Raw genomic sequence first — 18,436 nt, forward strand, 5'->3', positions numbered from 1 at the left:
GATCTGGGGAAGGGTACCAAAACATTTCTGCAGCATTGAAGGTCCCCACAACACAGTGGCTCCATCATTCTTAAATGGAAGAAGTTTGGCACCACCAAGACTCTTCCTAGAGCTGGCCACCCAGCCAAACTGAGCAATCAGGGGAGAAGGGCCTTGGTCAGGGAGGTGACCAAGAACCCGATGGTCACACTGACAGAGCTCCAGAGTTCCTCTGTGGAGATGGGAGAACCTTCTCAGCAGCACTCCACCAATCAGGCCTTTATGGTAAAGTGGCCAGACGGAAGCCACTCCTCAGTAAAATACACATGACAGCCCGCTTGGAGTTTGCCAAAAAGCACCTAAAAGGACTATCAGACCATGAGAAACAAGATTATCTGGTCTGATGAAACCAATATTGAACTCTTTGGCCTGAATGCCAAGAGTCACGTCTGAAGGAAACCTGGCACCATCCCTACGATGAAGCATGGTGGTGGCAGCATCATGCTGTGGGGATGTTATTCAGCGGCAGGGACTGGGAGACTAGTTAGGATCAAGGGAAAGATGAACGGAGCAAAGTACAGAGAGATCCTTGATGAAAACCTGCTCCAGTGCTCTCAGAACCACAGACTGGGAGGAAGGTTCACCTTCCAAACAGAACGACGACCCTAAACACACAGCCAAGACAACGCAGGAGTGGCTTCGGGACAAGTCTCTGAATGTCCTTGAGTGGCCCAGCCAGAGCCCGGACTTGAACCCGATCTAACATCTCTGGAGAGACCTGAAAATAGCTGTGCAGCGAGGCTTTCCATCCAACCTGACAGAGCTTGAGAGGATCTGCAGAGAAGAATGGGAGAAACTCCCCAAGTATAGGTGTGTCAAGCTTGTAGCGTCATACCCAAGAAGACTCAAGGCTGTAATCGCTGCCAAAGGTGCTTCAACAAAGTACTGAGTAAAGGGTCTGAATACTTATGTAAACGGTTTATTTAAGTTTGTTATTTGTAATACATTTGCTAAAATTTATTTGCTTGGTCATTATGAGGTATTGTGTGTATATTGATGTGGGAAAAAAACCAATTAAATTCATTTTAGAATAAGGCTGTAACGTAAGGGGTCTGAATACTTTCCGAATGCACTGTACATAAATGGGTAAAAAAAACATTGTAACATTATTAAAGTGACCAGTGTTCAATGACTATGTACATAGGGCATCAGTCTCTAAGGTGCAGGGTTAAGTACCAGGTGGTAACCGGCAAGAAACAGTGACTAAAGTTCAGGGCAGGGTAGTAGTATAGTTATTTCACTAACCATAAGTAGGTCTGTGTCCAGCTCCTTGAGGTGGTTCAAGCCGTTCATCGGGGGACTGCAGGAGTCATTATCCGACAGGACGATGACATCATCGTCTGGGGACAGGGGACACTTCTCCCTCTTTAAAGTTCTAATCGAAAAAGAAAAGAGAGATTAATATACAAAAATTAAATTGAATCTGAAATTGGGTAAAAAAAATAAGTGTAGTAACCCATGTTGTCCAGAAGATGGTAACAAGTGTAAATTCATAATATCTTCTGTTATGTAGTTTCACTTCTCAGAAAGTGGCACCTCAACAATAGAGATATAGATATCACTTGGCTAGCCTCCTTGCTTCCCATAGATTCACTAATAATGTAGGCCTACACATCAGATGTAGCCTACATATATATATATTTTTACCCATATTTTACCAGGTAAATTGACTGAGAACACATTCTCACTTACAGCAACGACCTGGGGAATAGTTACAGGGGAGAGGAGGGGGGATGAATGAGCCAATATCTTATCCATACTCAGATACAGTGCATTCGGAAAGTATTCAGACCCCTAGACTCTTTCCACATTTCGTTACGTTACAGCCTTATTCTAAATGGATGAAATAGTTTTTCCCCCTCAATCTACACACAATACCCTATAATGACAAAGCAAAAACTAACATTTACATAAGTATTCAGACCCTTTACTCAGTACTTTGTTGAAGCACCTTTGGCAGCGATTACAGCCTAGAGTATTCTTGGGTATGACGCTACATGCTTGACACATCTGTAATTGGGAACTTTCTCAATTTCTTCTCTGCAGATCCTCTCCAGCTCTGTCAGGTTGGATGGGGAGCGTCGCTGCACAGCTATTTTCAGGTCTCTCCAGAGATGTTAGATCGGGTTCAAGTCCGGGCTCTGGCTGGGCCACTCAAGGACATTCAGAGACTTCTCCCGAAGCCACCCCTGCGTTGTCTTGGCTGTGTGCTTAGGGTCGTTGTCCTGTTGGAAGGTGAACCTTCACCTCCCTGACCAAGGCCCTTCTCCCCCGATTGCTCAGTTTGGCCGGGCGGCCAGCTCTAGGAAGGGTTTTGGTGGTTCCAAACTTCTTCCATTTAATAATGATGGGGGCCACTGTGTTCTTGGGGACCTTCAATGCTGCAGAAATGTTTTGGTATCCTTCCCCAGATCTGTGCCTCGGCACAATCCTGTCTCAGAGCTCTACGGACAATTCCTTCGACCTCATGGCTTGGTTTTTGTTCTGACACACACTGTCAACTGTGGGACCTTATATAGACAGGTGTGTGCCTTTCCAAATCATGTCCAATCAATTGAATTTACCACAGGTGGACTCCAATCAAGTTGTAGAAACATCTCAAGGATGATTAATGGAAACAGGATGCACCTGAGGTCAATTCCGAGTGTCATCGCAAATGGTCTGAATACTTATGCAAATAAGGTATCTGTTTTTATTCTAAAAACCTGTTTTCGCTTTGTCATTATGAGATATTGTGTGTAGATTGATGAGGGTACATTTTTTATTTGATCCATTTTAGAATAAGGCTGTAACGTAATATACTGTGGAAAAGGGGAAGGGGTCTGAATACTTTCCGAATGCACTGTATGTATAGCACATTATCAAGTCATTGAAGAGTGTTAATGAACAGGAGTCTTTTGGGACAGGGGAATAGGGGAGGATATTGAGGAGGGAGCTATTTGGATCAATTCTCCGTTATCTACAGTGCGTCTACAAAAGCAGACAGCCAGCAGCAGCTCCCCCTTCCCCTCAACCCCTCTTTTTCATAAACAAAAAGTTTTTATTTTATAATTTCTTGCACACTCAGTGGACTCTAGTACCCACACACTCAGACATACTTCATTGACACTAAAACACACACAACATACACTCACACACTACATACACTCACACACTACATACACACACACACACACACACACACACTTTCACACTAATCAAATCAAATTTTATTTGTCACATGCGTCGAATACAACAGGTGTAGACCTTACCGTGAAATGCTTACTTACAAGCCCTTAACCAACAATGCGGTTCAAGAAAGAGTTAAGAAAATATTTACTAAATAAACTAAAGTAACACAATAAAATGACAATAAATAGTCCGGGTGGCCATTTGATTAATTGTTCAACAGTCTTATGGCTTGGGGGTAGAAGCTGTTAAGGAGCCTTTTGGACCTAGACTTGGTGCTCCGGTACAGCTTGCTGTGCGGTAGCAGAGAGAACAGTCTATGACTTGGGTGACTGGAGTCTTTGACAATTTTTGGGGCCTTCCTCTGACACCGCCTAGTATATAGGTCCTGGATGGCAGGAAGCTTGGCCCCAGTTATGTACTGGGCCGTACGCACTACCCTCTGTAGCACCTTACGGTCGGATACCGAGCAGTTGCCATACCAGATGGTGATGCAACCGGTCAGGATGCTCTCGATTGTGCAGCTGTATAACGTTTTGAGGATCTGGGGACCCATGCCAAATCTTTTCAGTCTCCTGAGGGGGAAAAAGTGTTGTCGTGCCCTCTTCACGACTGTCTTGGTGTGTTTGGACCATGATAGTTTGTTGGTGATGTGGACACCAAGGAACTTGAAACTCTCTACCCGCTCCACTGCAGCCCCGTCGATGTTAATGGGGGCCTGTTCGGCTCTCCTTTTCCTGTAGTCTACGATCAGCTCCTTTGTCTTGCTCACATTGAGGGAGAGGTTGTTGTCCTGGCACCACACTGCCAGGTCTCTGACCTCCTCCCTATAGGCTGTCTCATCGTTGTCGGTGATTAGGCCTACCACTGTTGTGTCGTCAGCAAACTTAATGATGGTGTTGGAGTCGTGCTTGGCCACGCAGTCGTGGGTGAACAGGGAGTACAGGAGGGGACTAAGTACGAACCCCTGAGGGGCCCCAGTGTTGAGGATCAGAGTGGCAGATGTGTTGTTGCCTACCCTTACCACCTGGGGGAGTCCCGTCAGGAAGTCTAGGATCCAGTTGCAGAGGGAGGTGTTTAGTCCCAGGGTCCTTAGCTTAGTGATGAGCTTTGTGGGCACTATGGTGTTGAACGCTGAGCTGTAGTCAATGATCAGCATTCTCACATAGGTGTTCCTTTTGTCCAGGTGGGAAAGGGCAGTGTGGAGTGTGATTGAGATTGCGTCATCTGTGGATCTGTTGGGGCAGTATATGCAAATTGGAGTGGGTCTAGGGTTTCCGGGATGATGGTGTTGATGTGAGCCATGACCAGCCTTTCAAAGCACTTCATGGCTACCGACGTGAGTGCTATGGGGCGGTAGTCATTTATGCAGGTTACCTTCGCTTTCATGGGCACAGGGACTATGGTGGTCTGCTTGAAACATGTTGGTATTACAGACTCAGTCAGAGACATGTTGAAAATGTCAGTGAAGACACTTGCCAGTTGGTCCACGCATGCTCTGTGTACATGTCCTGGTAATCAGTCTGGCCCCGCGGCCTTGTGAATGTTGACCTGTTTAAAAGGTCTTGCTCACATCGGCTACGGAGAGCGCGATCACACAGTCGTCCGGAACAGCTGGTGCTCTCATGCATGCTTCAGTCTTACTTGCCTCGAAGCGATCGTAAAAAGGCATTTAGCTCGTCTGGTAGGCTCGCGTAACTGGGCAGCTCGCGGCTGGGTTTCCCTTTGTAGTCTGTAATAGTTTGCAAGCCCTGCCACATCCGACGAGCGTCAGAGCCAGTGTAGTAGTATTCAATCTTAGTCTTGTATTGACGCTTTGCCTGTTTGATGGTTCGTCTGAGGGCATAGCAGGATTTCTTATAAGCGTCCGGATTAGTATCCCGCTCCTTAAAAGCGGCAGCTCTAACCTTTAGCTCGGTGCGGATGTTGCCTGTAATCCATGGCTTCTGGTTGGGATATGTACGTACGGTCACTGTGGGGACGACGTTGTCGATGCACTTTTTGATGAAGCCGGTGACTGAGGTGATATACTCCTCAAAGCCATTGGATGAATCCTGGAACATATTCCAGTCTGTGCTAGCAAAACAGTCCTGTAGCGAATCATCCGCGTCATCTGACCACTTGCTTTAGTTTTTCTTGTAAGCAGGAATCAGGAGGACAGAATTATGGTCAGATTTTCCAAATGGAGGTTGAGGGAGAGCTTTGTATGCGCCTCTGTGTGTGGAGTAAAGGTGGTTTAGAGTTTTTTTCCCCTCTGGTTGCTCATGTGACATGCTGGTAGAAATTAGGCAAAATGGATTGAAGTTTGCCTGCATTAAAGTCCCTGGCCACTAGGAGCGCCGCTTCTGGATGAGCATTTCCTTGTTTGCTTATGGCCTTATACAGCTCGTTGAGTGTGGTCTTAGTGCCAGCATCGGTTTGTGGTGGTAAATAGACGGCTACGAATAATATAGATGAGAACTCTCTTGGTAAATAGTGTGGTTTACAGCTTATCATGAGGTACTCCACCTCAGGCGAGCAATACCTTGAGACTTCTTTAATATTAGACATCGCGCACCAGCTGTTATTGACAAATAGACACACACCCACACCCCATCTAACCAGACGTATCTGCTCTGTCCTGCCGATGCACGGAAAACCCAGCCAGCTGTATAATCTATGTGTCGTTGTTCAGCCACGACTCGGTGAAACATAAGATATTACAGTTTTTAATGTCCCGCTGATAGGATAGTCTTGATCGTAGATCATCCAGTTTATTTTCCAGTGATTGCACGTTGGCCAATAGAACGGATTGTAAAGGCGGTTTACCCACTCGCCGACGAATTCTCACAAGGCACCCAGACCACGGCCCCCTGTATTTCTGTCTTTTCTTCACGCGAATGACGGGATTTGGGCCTGGTCTCGGGGAAGCAGTATATCCTTCGCGTCGGACTCATTAAAGAAAAAAATATTTGTCCAGTTCGAGGTGAGTAATCGTACAAAATAAGTTACAAACAATGTGAAAAAACTAACAAAATAAAACGGCAGCCATTATCCATTACGCTGCTGCTACTCTGTTTATTATCTATCCTGATTGCCTAGTCACTTTTTCCCCTACCCACGTGTACATACTGTATTACCTGAATTACCTCAACTACCTCGCACCCCTAGCACATTGACTCGGTACCGGTACTCCTTTTATATAGTCTCGTTATTCTTATTGTATTGTGTTACTATTTCCTTTTTTGTTTTTACAAATTGTCGTACTTTTTAACTGCATTGTTGGGAAAGGGCTCGTAGTAAGCATTTTATGGTAAATTCTACACCCATTGTATTCGGCACTTGACAAATAAAATTCGATTTGTATGAAAAATGTATGCACTCACTAACTGTAAGTCGCTCTGGATAATAGCGTCTGCTAAATGACTAAAATGTTTTTTTTTTTAATTATAACGAGTAGCAGTGTTTGTATTGGAAGGCTACCAGTTTATATTTGTTGTATGTTAGACCTAGGTCAAAAACCTTGTGTGGGCTTGCCCGTTGCCACTAGTCTAATGACATTCTGTTTGAGTTTAATAATAATAATATGCCATTTAGCAGACGCTTTTATCCAAAGCGACTTACAGTCATGCGTGCATACATTTTTGTGTATGGGTGGTCCCGGGGATCGAACCCACTACCTTGGCGTTACAAGCGCCGTGCTCTACCAGCTGAGCTACAGAGGACCAGTTTGATCAGCATCAATGAAATGTGGATTGCTGTAAACCTTTATCGATATGAATAACCCAGTTTAGACTGGAAAATGAAAGTTAGATGTAGAGTAAATGATGAATTCTAATGAGACGGATTGTCAATTCTCAGAAGTGGGCATTACAATAAGCAGCCTCGTCCTCCTCAGGGCTTAGCACCTTGAGAGTGTGTGTGTGCATGTGTGTCGCCCCATTACCACTTCCTGTGGATTAATCACTCATCCAAAGCAGGTCACATGACCCTCCACTCAGGCATCATCACGTGACCCTGCCTCTCACACCGCCCCCCCTCCCCTCACTGTTCCTTCCACTGTGGAAACCATGGCAATGGCTGGTTGGAACCGGTTTGTGACACACAGGCTTCATTTTGTGGAGGGGAGTTTTAGGGTTCAGGTGGTGACAGGGGAAAATGGAGGGAGGGCCAGGCACTGGAAGTTTTGAAGGACAGTTTTCTTTTGAAAAATAAAAATAAAACTGCCCCCCCCCTCCTTGCCCCCCACACCGCAAATAGTAGGTACTCCGTTCAATAAGAGCAATGAAGATTCCAATTACAAAATCTTCTTAAAAACAACTTTCTTTTTATCTCATTGATCTCTCACTACGCCCCCCCCCCCTGACCTCAAGTCAGTTTTGAATGGCATAGAGTAAATGGTACTAGAACTATAGTAAAAGGAGCTTCTCTCACATCAGTTTTTAGGAGAATAAATACAGTGTGGTCTCACCCTCTAGACGTGCTCATATCCAGCGCCTGCTCTCTTGTCTGGACCTCCACTTTAATGGTAGCCTTCACCTCCGTTGCTGCCATCATACCACTAGCCACCTTCGGTTCCGACCGCACAGTCCTGTTCCGCCCATCTAGAGGCACCACCCCCTTCACCCTGACCCGGTCGCTGTGGTCATTCCACTCAGTCCGGTTGTCTAAGCTCGGTTCTGACCATTTCGGGGCCCGGTCCCGCTCTGGCTCCTTTGTTGGTTGGGACGGTAACACTAGCGGTAATGTTAACTGGGGTAGTTCTGGTTCCTTCTCAGGCTTGACCACAGGTTTAAACTGGTCTAGGTCATCTTTTGTGGTTTCGGGTTGTGGTTGTGGTTTAGTTGAGCTCTCATCATCCTGGTCTGGAGCTCCAGTCTCTGCCCGGTCTAATTTGGGCTTCTTGCTGTCGGACTCAGTGGGAGGGGCTTCGGAATCAGGGGACGGGACTTCTCTCCCCAGCGCCCTCTTCTGACTGCGCGTCTGACGAACAGCCTCCTCAGACATCCCCCTACAAAGAGACGGACAGAAGACGAGTTGGTCAGACATTCACTTGAATAGACAAAGCTGACATCAATAGACAGTAAAGCATATAGCCTTGGACCAGGATGGGTATAGCTGACCTCAAATCAGTTGTAAAACAAAGTGTATAGAACTTGGACAGGCATAGCTGACCTTGAATCCATTTTTAGAGATAAAGCCCAGATGACCTTGAAGCATTTACTGAGGACAGAGGCAAAACACCACGCCAGATTCAGTCCCTCTCTATTAAGCTAGCTAAGTGGGCACCAGATGCTGTCCTGTGGGACAGAATGGAGAGAGACTTACAGTAGTTCCCTCTCTCCCTCTCTCTCACTCTTGTCTGTCAATGGGACTGATGGCTATGGGATTGGAACACACATGACCACCTTGGTGCCAGCTACCCAGATGCTAGCTGGTCTTAATCCCTGCTTCCCATTTATACACACACACACACGCATGCATGCACGCACACACAGAGGAAGACAGCTATAGGGAAACAGTTAGACAGACAGACGAGGTGCCAGGAAACAAGTAGAGAGACTTGACTAGACTGAGACAAGACTAGACTGTCTGTAGGAGATACTCCGAGACTAATCACAGTCATACTAACAGACAGACAGACACTATAGACAGACAGTACAGTGAGGAGTTGTGTCCTGCGTCATACATGCGGACTGGGGTCCCAATGCTGACCTCCATAAATAAACAGAACACTCACTCAGGCCCCTTGTCTGCCCAGTGACGCACGGCAGGAAGCTACGGCTTTGGGAAAAAACAGCCACATTAACCAGAATAGGGTAGTTTGGCGGCAAACATGCAGCACACACTGCCACACTCATTACTGTACCTGGGCCACACACACACATACATCTCATCTGATAAAAGAAAGCTGACTCAAGTTTTTTTTCAACCTCTCTGACATCACTGAGGCACACATGACCCTTCCCAGGATTCATAGGGAGACAAAGCACTTTTTCTAAGAACCAGTCTAAACCGGTTGGCGAGTGATTGTGTGTGAGCATGTGTGTGTATGTGTGTGTGTGAGAGAGAGAGAGAGAGAGAGAGAGAGAGAGAGAGAGAAGCAGTTTTTAACCCTTTGAGTGCCAGAACGGAAACTCAGTTTCTACACTAACAGACGCTTGTATAAGTGGTAGGGCGTGAGAGAGAGGGGGGAGTGACGAGAGGGAGGGGGAAAGACAAGGGGGGGGTGAGGGCGGTAGCATTCCAAAACACACGTCTGCCGGGAAGATGAGGGAAGAAGAAAAGGAGGGAGGGAGGGAGGGAGGAATGAAACGCCCAAAATACTGATGCACACTCATGTCTGCTGCTGTCACCACTACAACTCTGGGTAGAACTTTTCTGTAGGCACTAGGTAGTAGGGCCTACAAGGCACATGTCTAGGATCAGCTCACTCTCCCCAAATCCTAAACTCATCTATTAGGGCAGAAAATGCAAAACTGACTTCAGATTAGTGTCTAGAGCAGGGATGTCAAACTCATTTTCCATGCTCCCTGACTGTCTATCAATGTAGGTCCATTATCATTTCTACACAGTTTCGATTTGGTTTTAGTCATTTAAAAGTATATTTAGTTCATTTCCCACCCCCCTCGCGGGGCTGTACGTTTGACACCCCTGGTCTAAAGGCTACTTGATCCTATTGTTACAGTGAAAAGTGCAATGTCACTGTCTACAGAGTGTAGTGGAAGTTGACCCTATCAGCAGCCGGTCCAAGGGCAGTTCAGCTTTTTAAAAGGGAAGGTCAGGATCTGAACGACTTAATGGCTGACAGGTTTCAGGTTACATCTCTATGGCAGCTCACACACATCCACCAAGATGATATATCCATCCATCAGAAAGCTCTCCCCCTTCGCCACACACAGGAAAGGCCTACATTGGCATGATCTTCATTATCTCCACCATCACCATCACAGACCTTTGGAAGTCTACCGCTGGTTCTCTTATACAACAGTTATCAGCCAATAACAACACACAATCAGGCCCCTGCACAATAACCTAACGTAGCAGGCGTATATGAAACGCCTGAAACTACATGCCCCACATTCTGGTCATGACGAGAATATTTTTTTTTTTTTAAACTGTTGGGGGAGGTTCTCTTCTGCAGTGTTCAACAAATCGAGTAAATGTGAAGGAGGAGTTAAGATGAGGTGTCGCAATTCCGGATGGAAACCCCTTCAGAGAGCCAGCTAGCAAACGTGCCGTAGCTAACTGCTATATGTTTCACCGTGGACTGTAACCAGCGAGGCGCACGTCCAAAAGCACAAGTTGAGTCACAGGCTCGCTTCCTTTTCCCCTGAAAACCAGACTTCTGCACAACCACCACCGACCAATAGGAGATAACACGGTGTCTCCGTCTGCAACTCCGCATCTGTTTGTTTTGTGGCATTTCAGTCCTTTGTCTCCGTGACCTCTTGTCCTTCCTGACCAAATGCTACTCTTTTTGTTTACTCCACTGTATGTCCCTGTCTAACTAGGCCTAATTGTATACAAGATGTTGAAGATAAAATAAAACTTGCTTTATTTTATTGAGTATCGTACCTTATAATTTTTTCATGATATCCAAGTATCAACTTTAGGACATCAACACACAACAAAAGGCTACTTGACAGGTTGATTCCAACTATAGGATACAGATGTAGGTATGCTATGCAATGATATTGCAGATTTTCCAAGATCAGATAATCAGCAAAAACTCAGTCTCTGCTGTAGCTATCATGTCCAAGCCCAGGTCCAGTTTGGATTCTGTAGCCTAAAACCAGACTGAGTAATCACTTCTTCTCAGCAGCAGTTATCTGCAGCCGCATCAGTCTTCAGCCTGCTGTTTACTCACTAATACAGACCTTAACCCTGGTGAGAATATATTTTTTCTATCCACACTGCGGGATTCGACCCATCTCAATGGATCTATGCAGAGCCACACATTACGATAGCTCTAGAATCAACGATGGGCCTGGCTATAGCCAAAATAAGGCTCCCTTAAAACACATGTAATCTTTAAAGATGACAAACACACAGGGGGACTGAGACCCTTCTCTATGTATCAAACCATATGTCTAATCTGCTCTTTCAGACTAGATTTTAGGCCTATAATGACAGACAAAAAGACAAACAGACATTTTTTGTCACACACTCTTAATAACCCTTTCCGCCGCCTAATTGATCGGCTAACGGATGAGATGGGGTTTTACATAGTGTGTGAGTGGCAGATCTTCAGAGTCTTAAGGCGTCAGCATGCTTCAGTGTGCTCGCATACTCCATTAAAATACCTTCGCTTGAAAAATTAGAAAAAGGTGGCAATAGTACTGTTTGTCCATTTTGAGATGCCATAGCCAGTATACACTTCCTCAAAATAGTCCGAATTAATTTAAGATAACTCAAGAAATCTGTCATTAATTTTGACGTTTCTGTGGAGGAGATCTTAGTTGCGCAATTTTACATCCAACTAAGATGTTTGGTGCAGTATTTCGCAATGAAAAAATTTGCATGAAAACGAGTTGTCTCCTTGAATTACAACAAAGACTTTATTGAATAATCCCTACTGTTGACCAATCACCGATGAAGGGGCGTAGACTTCGGCTCCGAACTTTGGCTTGCCTCAAGAAAAAATGTAATGTGCGCAAAGAGCCGAAAAAACCCTTACTGAATTACAAAACGTCACAAAATGTTGTCGTAATATATGCACGAACATCTTCCGAACTGTTTCGGTTGGGAAGCATGCGGACGCCTTCAGCCAGCCCTGTGTCTGTGTGGGGTCAGGGCCAACACAGAGGAGCCAAAAGTTGGGCCTTTCACCATAGGCTTTAACATGTTAAACCTATGTCCAATGGTATGTTGGACAGAAAAGTTGGTCAAAGGTGATAGTAGAGAGAAAATGTATAGTATTTCAACGAGCTGCTTGGATGAGCTACAGTACCTCTCTCTGAGCTACTTCAACATTCTACACTGATAGCTGACGGCTAGGTTTTTCGGAACTGTGCAATTCAATGGTTTACTTTTCGAGCATCTCTCTGAATGCTGCAAGTAAACTACACAGAGTCTAGAATTTGAATTGCTGGCATCATTGCATTTGCATAATAAAAATTTACATAACGGCATTGTTGGGTAGATTACTTTTTAAATGTGATCAGTTACAGTTACTAGTTACCTGTCCAAAATCGCAATCAGTAATGTAACGTTTGGATTACCCAAATTTAGTAACATAATCGGATTACTTTATGTTACTTTTAGATTACTTTCCCCTTAAGAGGCGCAGGTTAGCGTTTTTCGTCATGAATCTTGTTCTGGTGGTCACTAGCTGGCACTGCCCCAAGTCATAAAATCAGATTTTTTAAAACCCTAACCACACTGCTAACCCTAATGCTTAACCCTAACCTTAAATTAAAAACCAAAAAAGCACATTTTTGTTTTCAGAATTTTTACAATATACCCATTATGACTTTACAGCTGGCCCATTTAGAGGAAATCGCTCAGTTCTGCCTAAAGGACAAAACTCATCCCAATAAACTTCAACCTGCTTAAGAGGCATTAAAAGAAGACCAAAATGAATATTACCAACTGAACAACATCTATTCCAGGATAAATCAATGTTCGAGTTTACATAGCTGGCCATAAATGGATGTTGCATTTTACTTTATGGGTTGGTTCTGTAGGCTTCTTCTAACCCATTGCTTTCTACTACAGATAAGCCTAATAATACGATTAGGCTAGATCTTTACATAAAAAAAATCTGATTTCCAGTCGTTCCAACTAATTGAATACCCCTTGATCTTCAAGAATAGGACTTGGAAATATCGATTGTAGGAGTCAAAAGGCCCTTTAAAGAAGAATTGTAATTTATGATTAATTTGAAGGATATGCATTATTATTTAGATGAGCTTCCCATATTATGGCTACTTATTTACCTGAGCCATAATTGACCGCTTGAACCCGCCCACTCTACTGGGAAGCAAAAGTCAATATGGGGAGGTAGTTTAGGAAGCTAGGGGGGAAGTCCTAGCACTGGTTGGAGGCTACACAATTTCCAACCACCACCAACATTTCATATTATACTTTACACATAACACACTGATGTACTCCCGAGTGGCGCAGTGGTCTAAGGCTGTGCCACTAGAGATCCTGGTTCGAATCCAGGCTCTGTCGTAGCCGGCCGCGACCGGGAGACCCATGGGGCGGCGCACAATTGGCCCAGCGTCGTCCAGGGTAGGGGAGGGCATGGCGTTTGCAACGCCAGGGTTGTGGGTTCGATTCCCATGGGGGGCCAGTATGAAAAAATTAAAAAATAATGTATGCACTCACTAACTGTAAGTCGCTCTGGATAAGAGCGTCTGCTAAATGACTAAAATGTAAAAATACGGATACGATAACTACATGGAATAAATAAATGTTTGCAAATGCTGTTGATTGTTGCTACTTGTGGGGATTGTGAATATTATGAAATAGTTTAAATGTGTTTGTCGTTCTAGGCTGCTCAATGCCTGCTCATGGAATGGAAACACTAAATCAGTGTGCCTGATCAACACAACTGAAACAAATACTAGATTGCAAATACAAAGTTTGGATTGCAAATTATCGTGATTGAAGTGTGACTTTGCGTAAATGATGGATGACAAAACCGAAGATAATAATAATAAATAATATGCCATTTAGCAGACGCTTTTATCCAAAGCGACTTACAGTCGTGCGTGCATACATTTTTTGTGTATGGGTGGTCCCGGGGATGACATGGAAAAAAATTGTGCCAATGGCTGCAGAGCAAAAACGGACTAAGTTTTGCCCTACAAGGAAACATATTAAAATAAAAGCGCTCATGGTTAATAAAGAAAATGTTGACTAAGTTACTTTTCTTGCGGATGGGTTTCAAAGTATACTGAATGAATTCATACAGCATAAATCCGTTCAAGCTCTATTATTAGATGATGACAAGGGATTGGTTTGACCCCCAAATTATAAGGTTTGATGGATTTCTGGATAATGTGGATAAATAAGTTGGTGATGCAAAATCTCTGACCACTGAACATCCCCCTGAAATAGATGTCGATGACAGTGCATCAAAAAACTCTAGGAGACCCTCAAAAGCTTCATCCACAACTTCAAGTAGGATACGAGCTGAAGCTAAAAGAGCTGCTCTCTTGGCCAAGGCAGAAGCACTCAGAAGCAAAAATACTAGCTGAGCTAAAAGCCAAAAAGGAAAACCTGAAAATGCAAGCCCAAATAGCAGCATCTAATGCCAAAGTCAAAGTTCTGGAAGAACATGAAGATTCCTTACAAATGGGAACAAAGACGCCAAAGGATGGTATGAATTTATTTCATGAGGAGTCCAGAAGAATGAGGCCTCTTAGAACCCTGGAAAAGTTCAATCCATCTTCTGTGGAGAACTCACCAGAGGAGGATGAAATGTACACTAGTCCTCACCTGAACCCAAAGCGCAGTAAAGACGTATGGCCTAGGAGTAGCCACCAGCATATATCATTATTGCCAGCAGGTGGCACCAATATGCCAAACAATTCTGAGCAGGTTATATTTGCTGATGTTCTACACAGACAAAGCAAAGTGACTGAACCCATTGTAAAGCAGCAAAGGTTGTCACTACTTCCTGTCAGAGAAATTCCGGTATTTACAGGTGACCCACTTCAATAACAGTCATTCATAAGAACCTTTGAGCACAGTATTGACAGCAAAGCTGACAGCAGTCAAGACAAGCTTTATTTCTTAGAGCAATATACAAAATGGTCAAGCAAGAGAACTAGTCCGCAGCTGTCATCATATGGAACCTGGGGTGGGTTACAGGGAAGCTAGGAGGCTATTAGAACAGCATTGTGGAAATGGAATGAGAATATCAACTGCTTACATGGAGAAAGCTTTGGGCTGGTCTGCCATTGAAACTGAGGATGGTAATGCTCTTCACGCATACACACTTTTCTGGCGAGGATGCTGCAATGCTATGCAACATATTGGATTTATGGATTAAATGAATATCACCTCAAACATGAGAATAATCATTTTAAAATTACCATTCAAACTTAAGAGACAAGTGGAGATCTGTAGCCTGTGATATTCAAGAATGAACTAACAAACAAGATTGTTTCAGAAACCTTGTGCTTTTCATTGAGAGCCAGGCCTGCATCACCTCTGATCCAGTTTTTGGAGATATCCAAGACCCTTTCAATGGGAATAGAACTCCAAAACCCAAACCCTAAAACCAAAGCTTCCGCTGAAGTCAGGAAGCAAGGGAAGCTATGCTACACTTGTCAGTCCTGTGACTGAAAAAGAGAAACCTCACCAAAGTGAAAAGGAAACAAGTCAGAAGGTTGCACTGTAGAAACCATGCATGTTCTGTTCTGGCAACCACACTATGGAAGCATGCAAAAGGATGTCAAAGCCACATAAAGAAAAGGTTGAGTTTCTGAGGTATAAAGGCATCTGCTTTGGATGCTTGATTAAAGGTCATATGAGCAAAGATTGCACGAGGAAATTAACATGTGATATTTGTGAGAAGAAAACACCCCAGTGTGCTACACACTAAAGTGGAGGAGAGAGTTGAAAGTTCTTCCAGAGAGTCTGCTGGAGAGACAACTGAGGACACTGTGTGCAATGCTATGGTTTCTCTTTCCACAAGTGGCCACACTGGGGCCGGCAACAAAGGCTGTAGTTTCGCCATCGTGCCTGTGCAAATCAAACATTAAAGAAAGAAAACTAAATCATACAGACCTATGCTTTTTTAGATCCCGGCAGCTCAGCAACATTCTGTACGGAGAAGCTTATGTCAGATCTCAATGTCAGGGGAAAGAGAACGGGCATTCTGTTAAAGACAATGGGACAGAGGAAACCAGTGGGCTGTTACAAAACAAACGGACTTGAGGTATGTGGTCTTCGAACTTCGAGAGGTATACACTGATAGCGAAATTCCTGTCACAAAGGAAAGTATCCCCTTACAAGATCACATCAGGTAATGGTCATATTTGAATGAGGTCACTCTTTAACAGTATTGATGCAAATGTGGGACTTCTCATTGGTGTTAATGCCCCCAAGGCATTAGAGCCCTGGAGAATCATTAGGAGTCAAGGGGTGGTAAATGGACCACTCGGCAGCAGTAGCTGTCATGATGGAAACGACGGGCCATGTGTGGCAGTGAACAGAGTATCAGTTGAGAGCTTAGAACAGCTGCTGATCAAACATTACAACAGAGACTTTCCAGAGCAAGTTCACAATGAAAAAAGATAATCATCTGTTGAAGACCAGTGCTTCCTTCAAATTGCATCTAACTCTGTTACACTTAAAGAAGGACACTACCACCTTCAACTACCCTTTCGGAAGGAGAAAGTGAATATGCCACACAATCGCCACATTGCAGAGCAACGTGCTCACAACCTCTAAAGGAATTTTGAAAATAACAAAGTGTTCTTCGAGGACTATAAAGGATTTCTAAATGATGTGCTAAAGCAAGGGCACGCAGAAAAGGTGCCTCAGAACCAGCTTCTCCAGCAGGATGGATCAGTGTGGTACATCCCACACCATTGGGTGTAACACCCAACAAAGAAAAATATCAGTGTTTTTTGACTGTAATGCTTTGTTCAAGGGCACTTCACTCAACAAAGAGCTGCTGCAAGGCCCAAATCTTTCAAACACCCTCCTAGGCGTTCTGCTGAGGTTTCGCAAGGAGCCCATTGCTGTAATGGCTGAAATAGAGGGCATATTTCACCAGGTCAGAGTATCCCCACAAGATGTGGACTTCCTGTGATTCTTCTGGTGGCCTGATGGAGACACAAGCCAACCACTGGCTGAGTACCGGATGACAGTTCATCTGTTTGGAGCGGTCTCCTCTACCAGTTGTGCTAGTTTTGCACTAAAGAAAACCGCAGATGACAACAGGGATAAGTACGATGATAAGATCAGTAAAACTGTAAAAATTAACTTTTATGTGGACAACCTTCTAAAATCAGTGCCCTCAGAATGTGAAGCTATCACTCTTGTCAAGGATCTGATGGCAGTCTGTGCAGAAGGAGGATTTAAGCTCACAAAATGGATCAGCAACAGCCGTGCTGTCCTGGGCTCATTGCCTGAAGAGAGAGCCAAGGATGTTAAGGAGCTCGACCTGGATAGAGAGACCTTACCAGTAGACAAAGCACTTGCAGTGCAGTGGGACCTCTCCATCAGAACAGCCATGAAAGACCAAACTATCACCAGAAGAGGCATACTATTAGTCGTCTGCTCTGTGTATGACCCTCTAGGATCTTTGGCTTCATTTGTCCTGACTGGAAGAAAAATACTCCAAGCGCTATGTAGACTAGACTGTGGATGGGATAGGGAGATCCCAGCGGTCTTTGCTGTGCAGTAGAGGAAATGGCTTTTTGATTTAGAACAATTGACTTGTTTCCATGTGTCCAGATGTATTAAACCTGCTGGTTATGGAAAAGTAAACGACCATCCCCAGGCTGGAGTTGGGGCTGCTGTTTTGGCTGTGAGGATGGATTCAATGCTGAGAGATGAGCATGAAATCAAGTTGGAGGAGTCTGTATTCTGGACATTTCAAATGAATCAAGAAGATTCCACACATTCGTCTTAGTCATAAGGGAAAGGTCCAGACCCTCTCAATTGAGGTACGGGACATCAAAGCTCAACCCAGCAGATGATGCTCCTCGAGGAATGAATGCAGAGACATTTCTCCAATCAAAGCGATGGATAACTGGCCCAGAATTTCTGTTAAAGGGTGAGGTTCAATGGCCAAAACTGCAAGGGGAAATCAAAGAGATTTCAGTAGATGACCCAGAGGACAAGAAGATCACTGTGAATCATGTAACAGTCAAGGGACTTCAGGATCCAACAGCCACACTGCTGGAACACTTCTCTGAGTGGAGGTGTTTTTAAAGAGATGTAGCTAGGCTACTGAAAGTAAGATTTGTTCTGCAGCAACTGTGTCAGAAAAGAACTGACACAAAGTTAAAATGAAAAGGCTGTAGAAAAGCATATGAAGTAGTTCAGAGCTTTTTGGGTGCGCAAAGCTTGTCTGTTAAGGACATGACACAGGCTGAGAAATCCATTGTAAGATGCAGCCAGTGGCAATCTTTCCCTCAGGAGATTGCTGATCTGAAGGAATATGGGCATGTCAAAAGACTGGATTCTATTCTGCAGGATGGACTACTGAGAGTTCGAGGAAGGTTGAGGAGGGCTGCAATGCCAGAGGATATCAAATATCCTGTCATTCCTGGTAAAG

At 44.4% G+C, this 18,436-nt stretch overlaps 1 protein-coding gene across 4 annotated transcripts in view; it reads right to left on the reverse strand.

The window, feature by feature from the left end:
• The window catches only part of LOC121581214 (transcriptional repressor p66 alpha-like), a 66,527-nt gene that overhangs the window by 24,517 nt on the left and 23,574 nt on the right, over positions 1-18,436 (reverse strand). For all 4 annotated transcript variants that reach the window (XM_045224730.1, XM_045224729.1, XM_045224731.1 and 1 more), the window contains exons 2-3: positions 7,658-8,197; positions 1,285-1,414 (exon numbers count right to left, since the gene is read on the reverse strand). In XM_045224730.1, the coding sequence (XP_045080665.1) occupies positions 1,285-1,414; positions 7,658-8,193 (666 nt within the window). In that variant the 5' untranslated portion in view covers positions 8,194-8,197. The remainder of the gene's footprint in view (positions 1-1,284; positions 1,415-7,657; positions 8,198-18,436) is intronic.

The sequence above is a fragment of the Coregonus clupeaformis genome, chromosome 14 (assembly GCF_020615455.1).
Source record: "Coregonus clupeaformis isolate EN_2021a chromosome 14, ASM2061545v1, whole genome shotgun sequence".
Lineage (NCBI taxonomy): Eukaryota > Metazoa > Chordata > Actinopteri > Salmoniformes > Salmonidae > Coregonus > Coregonus clupeaformis.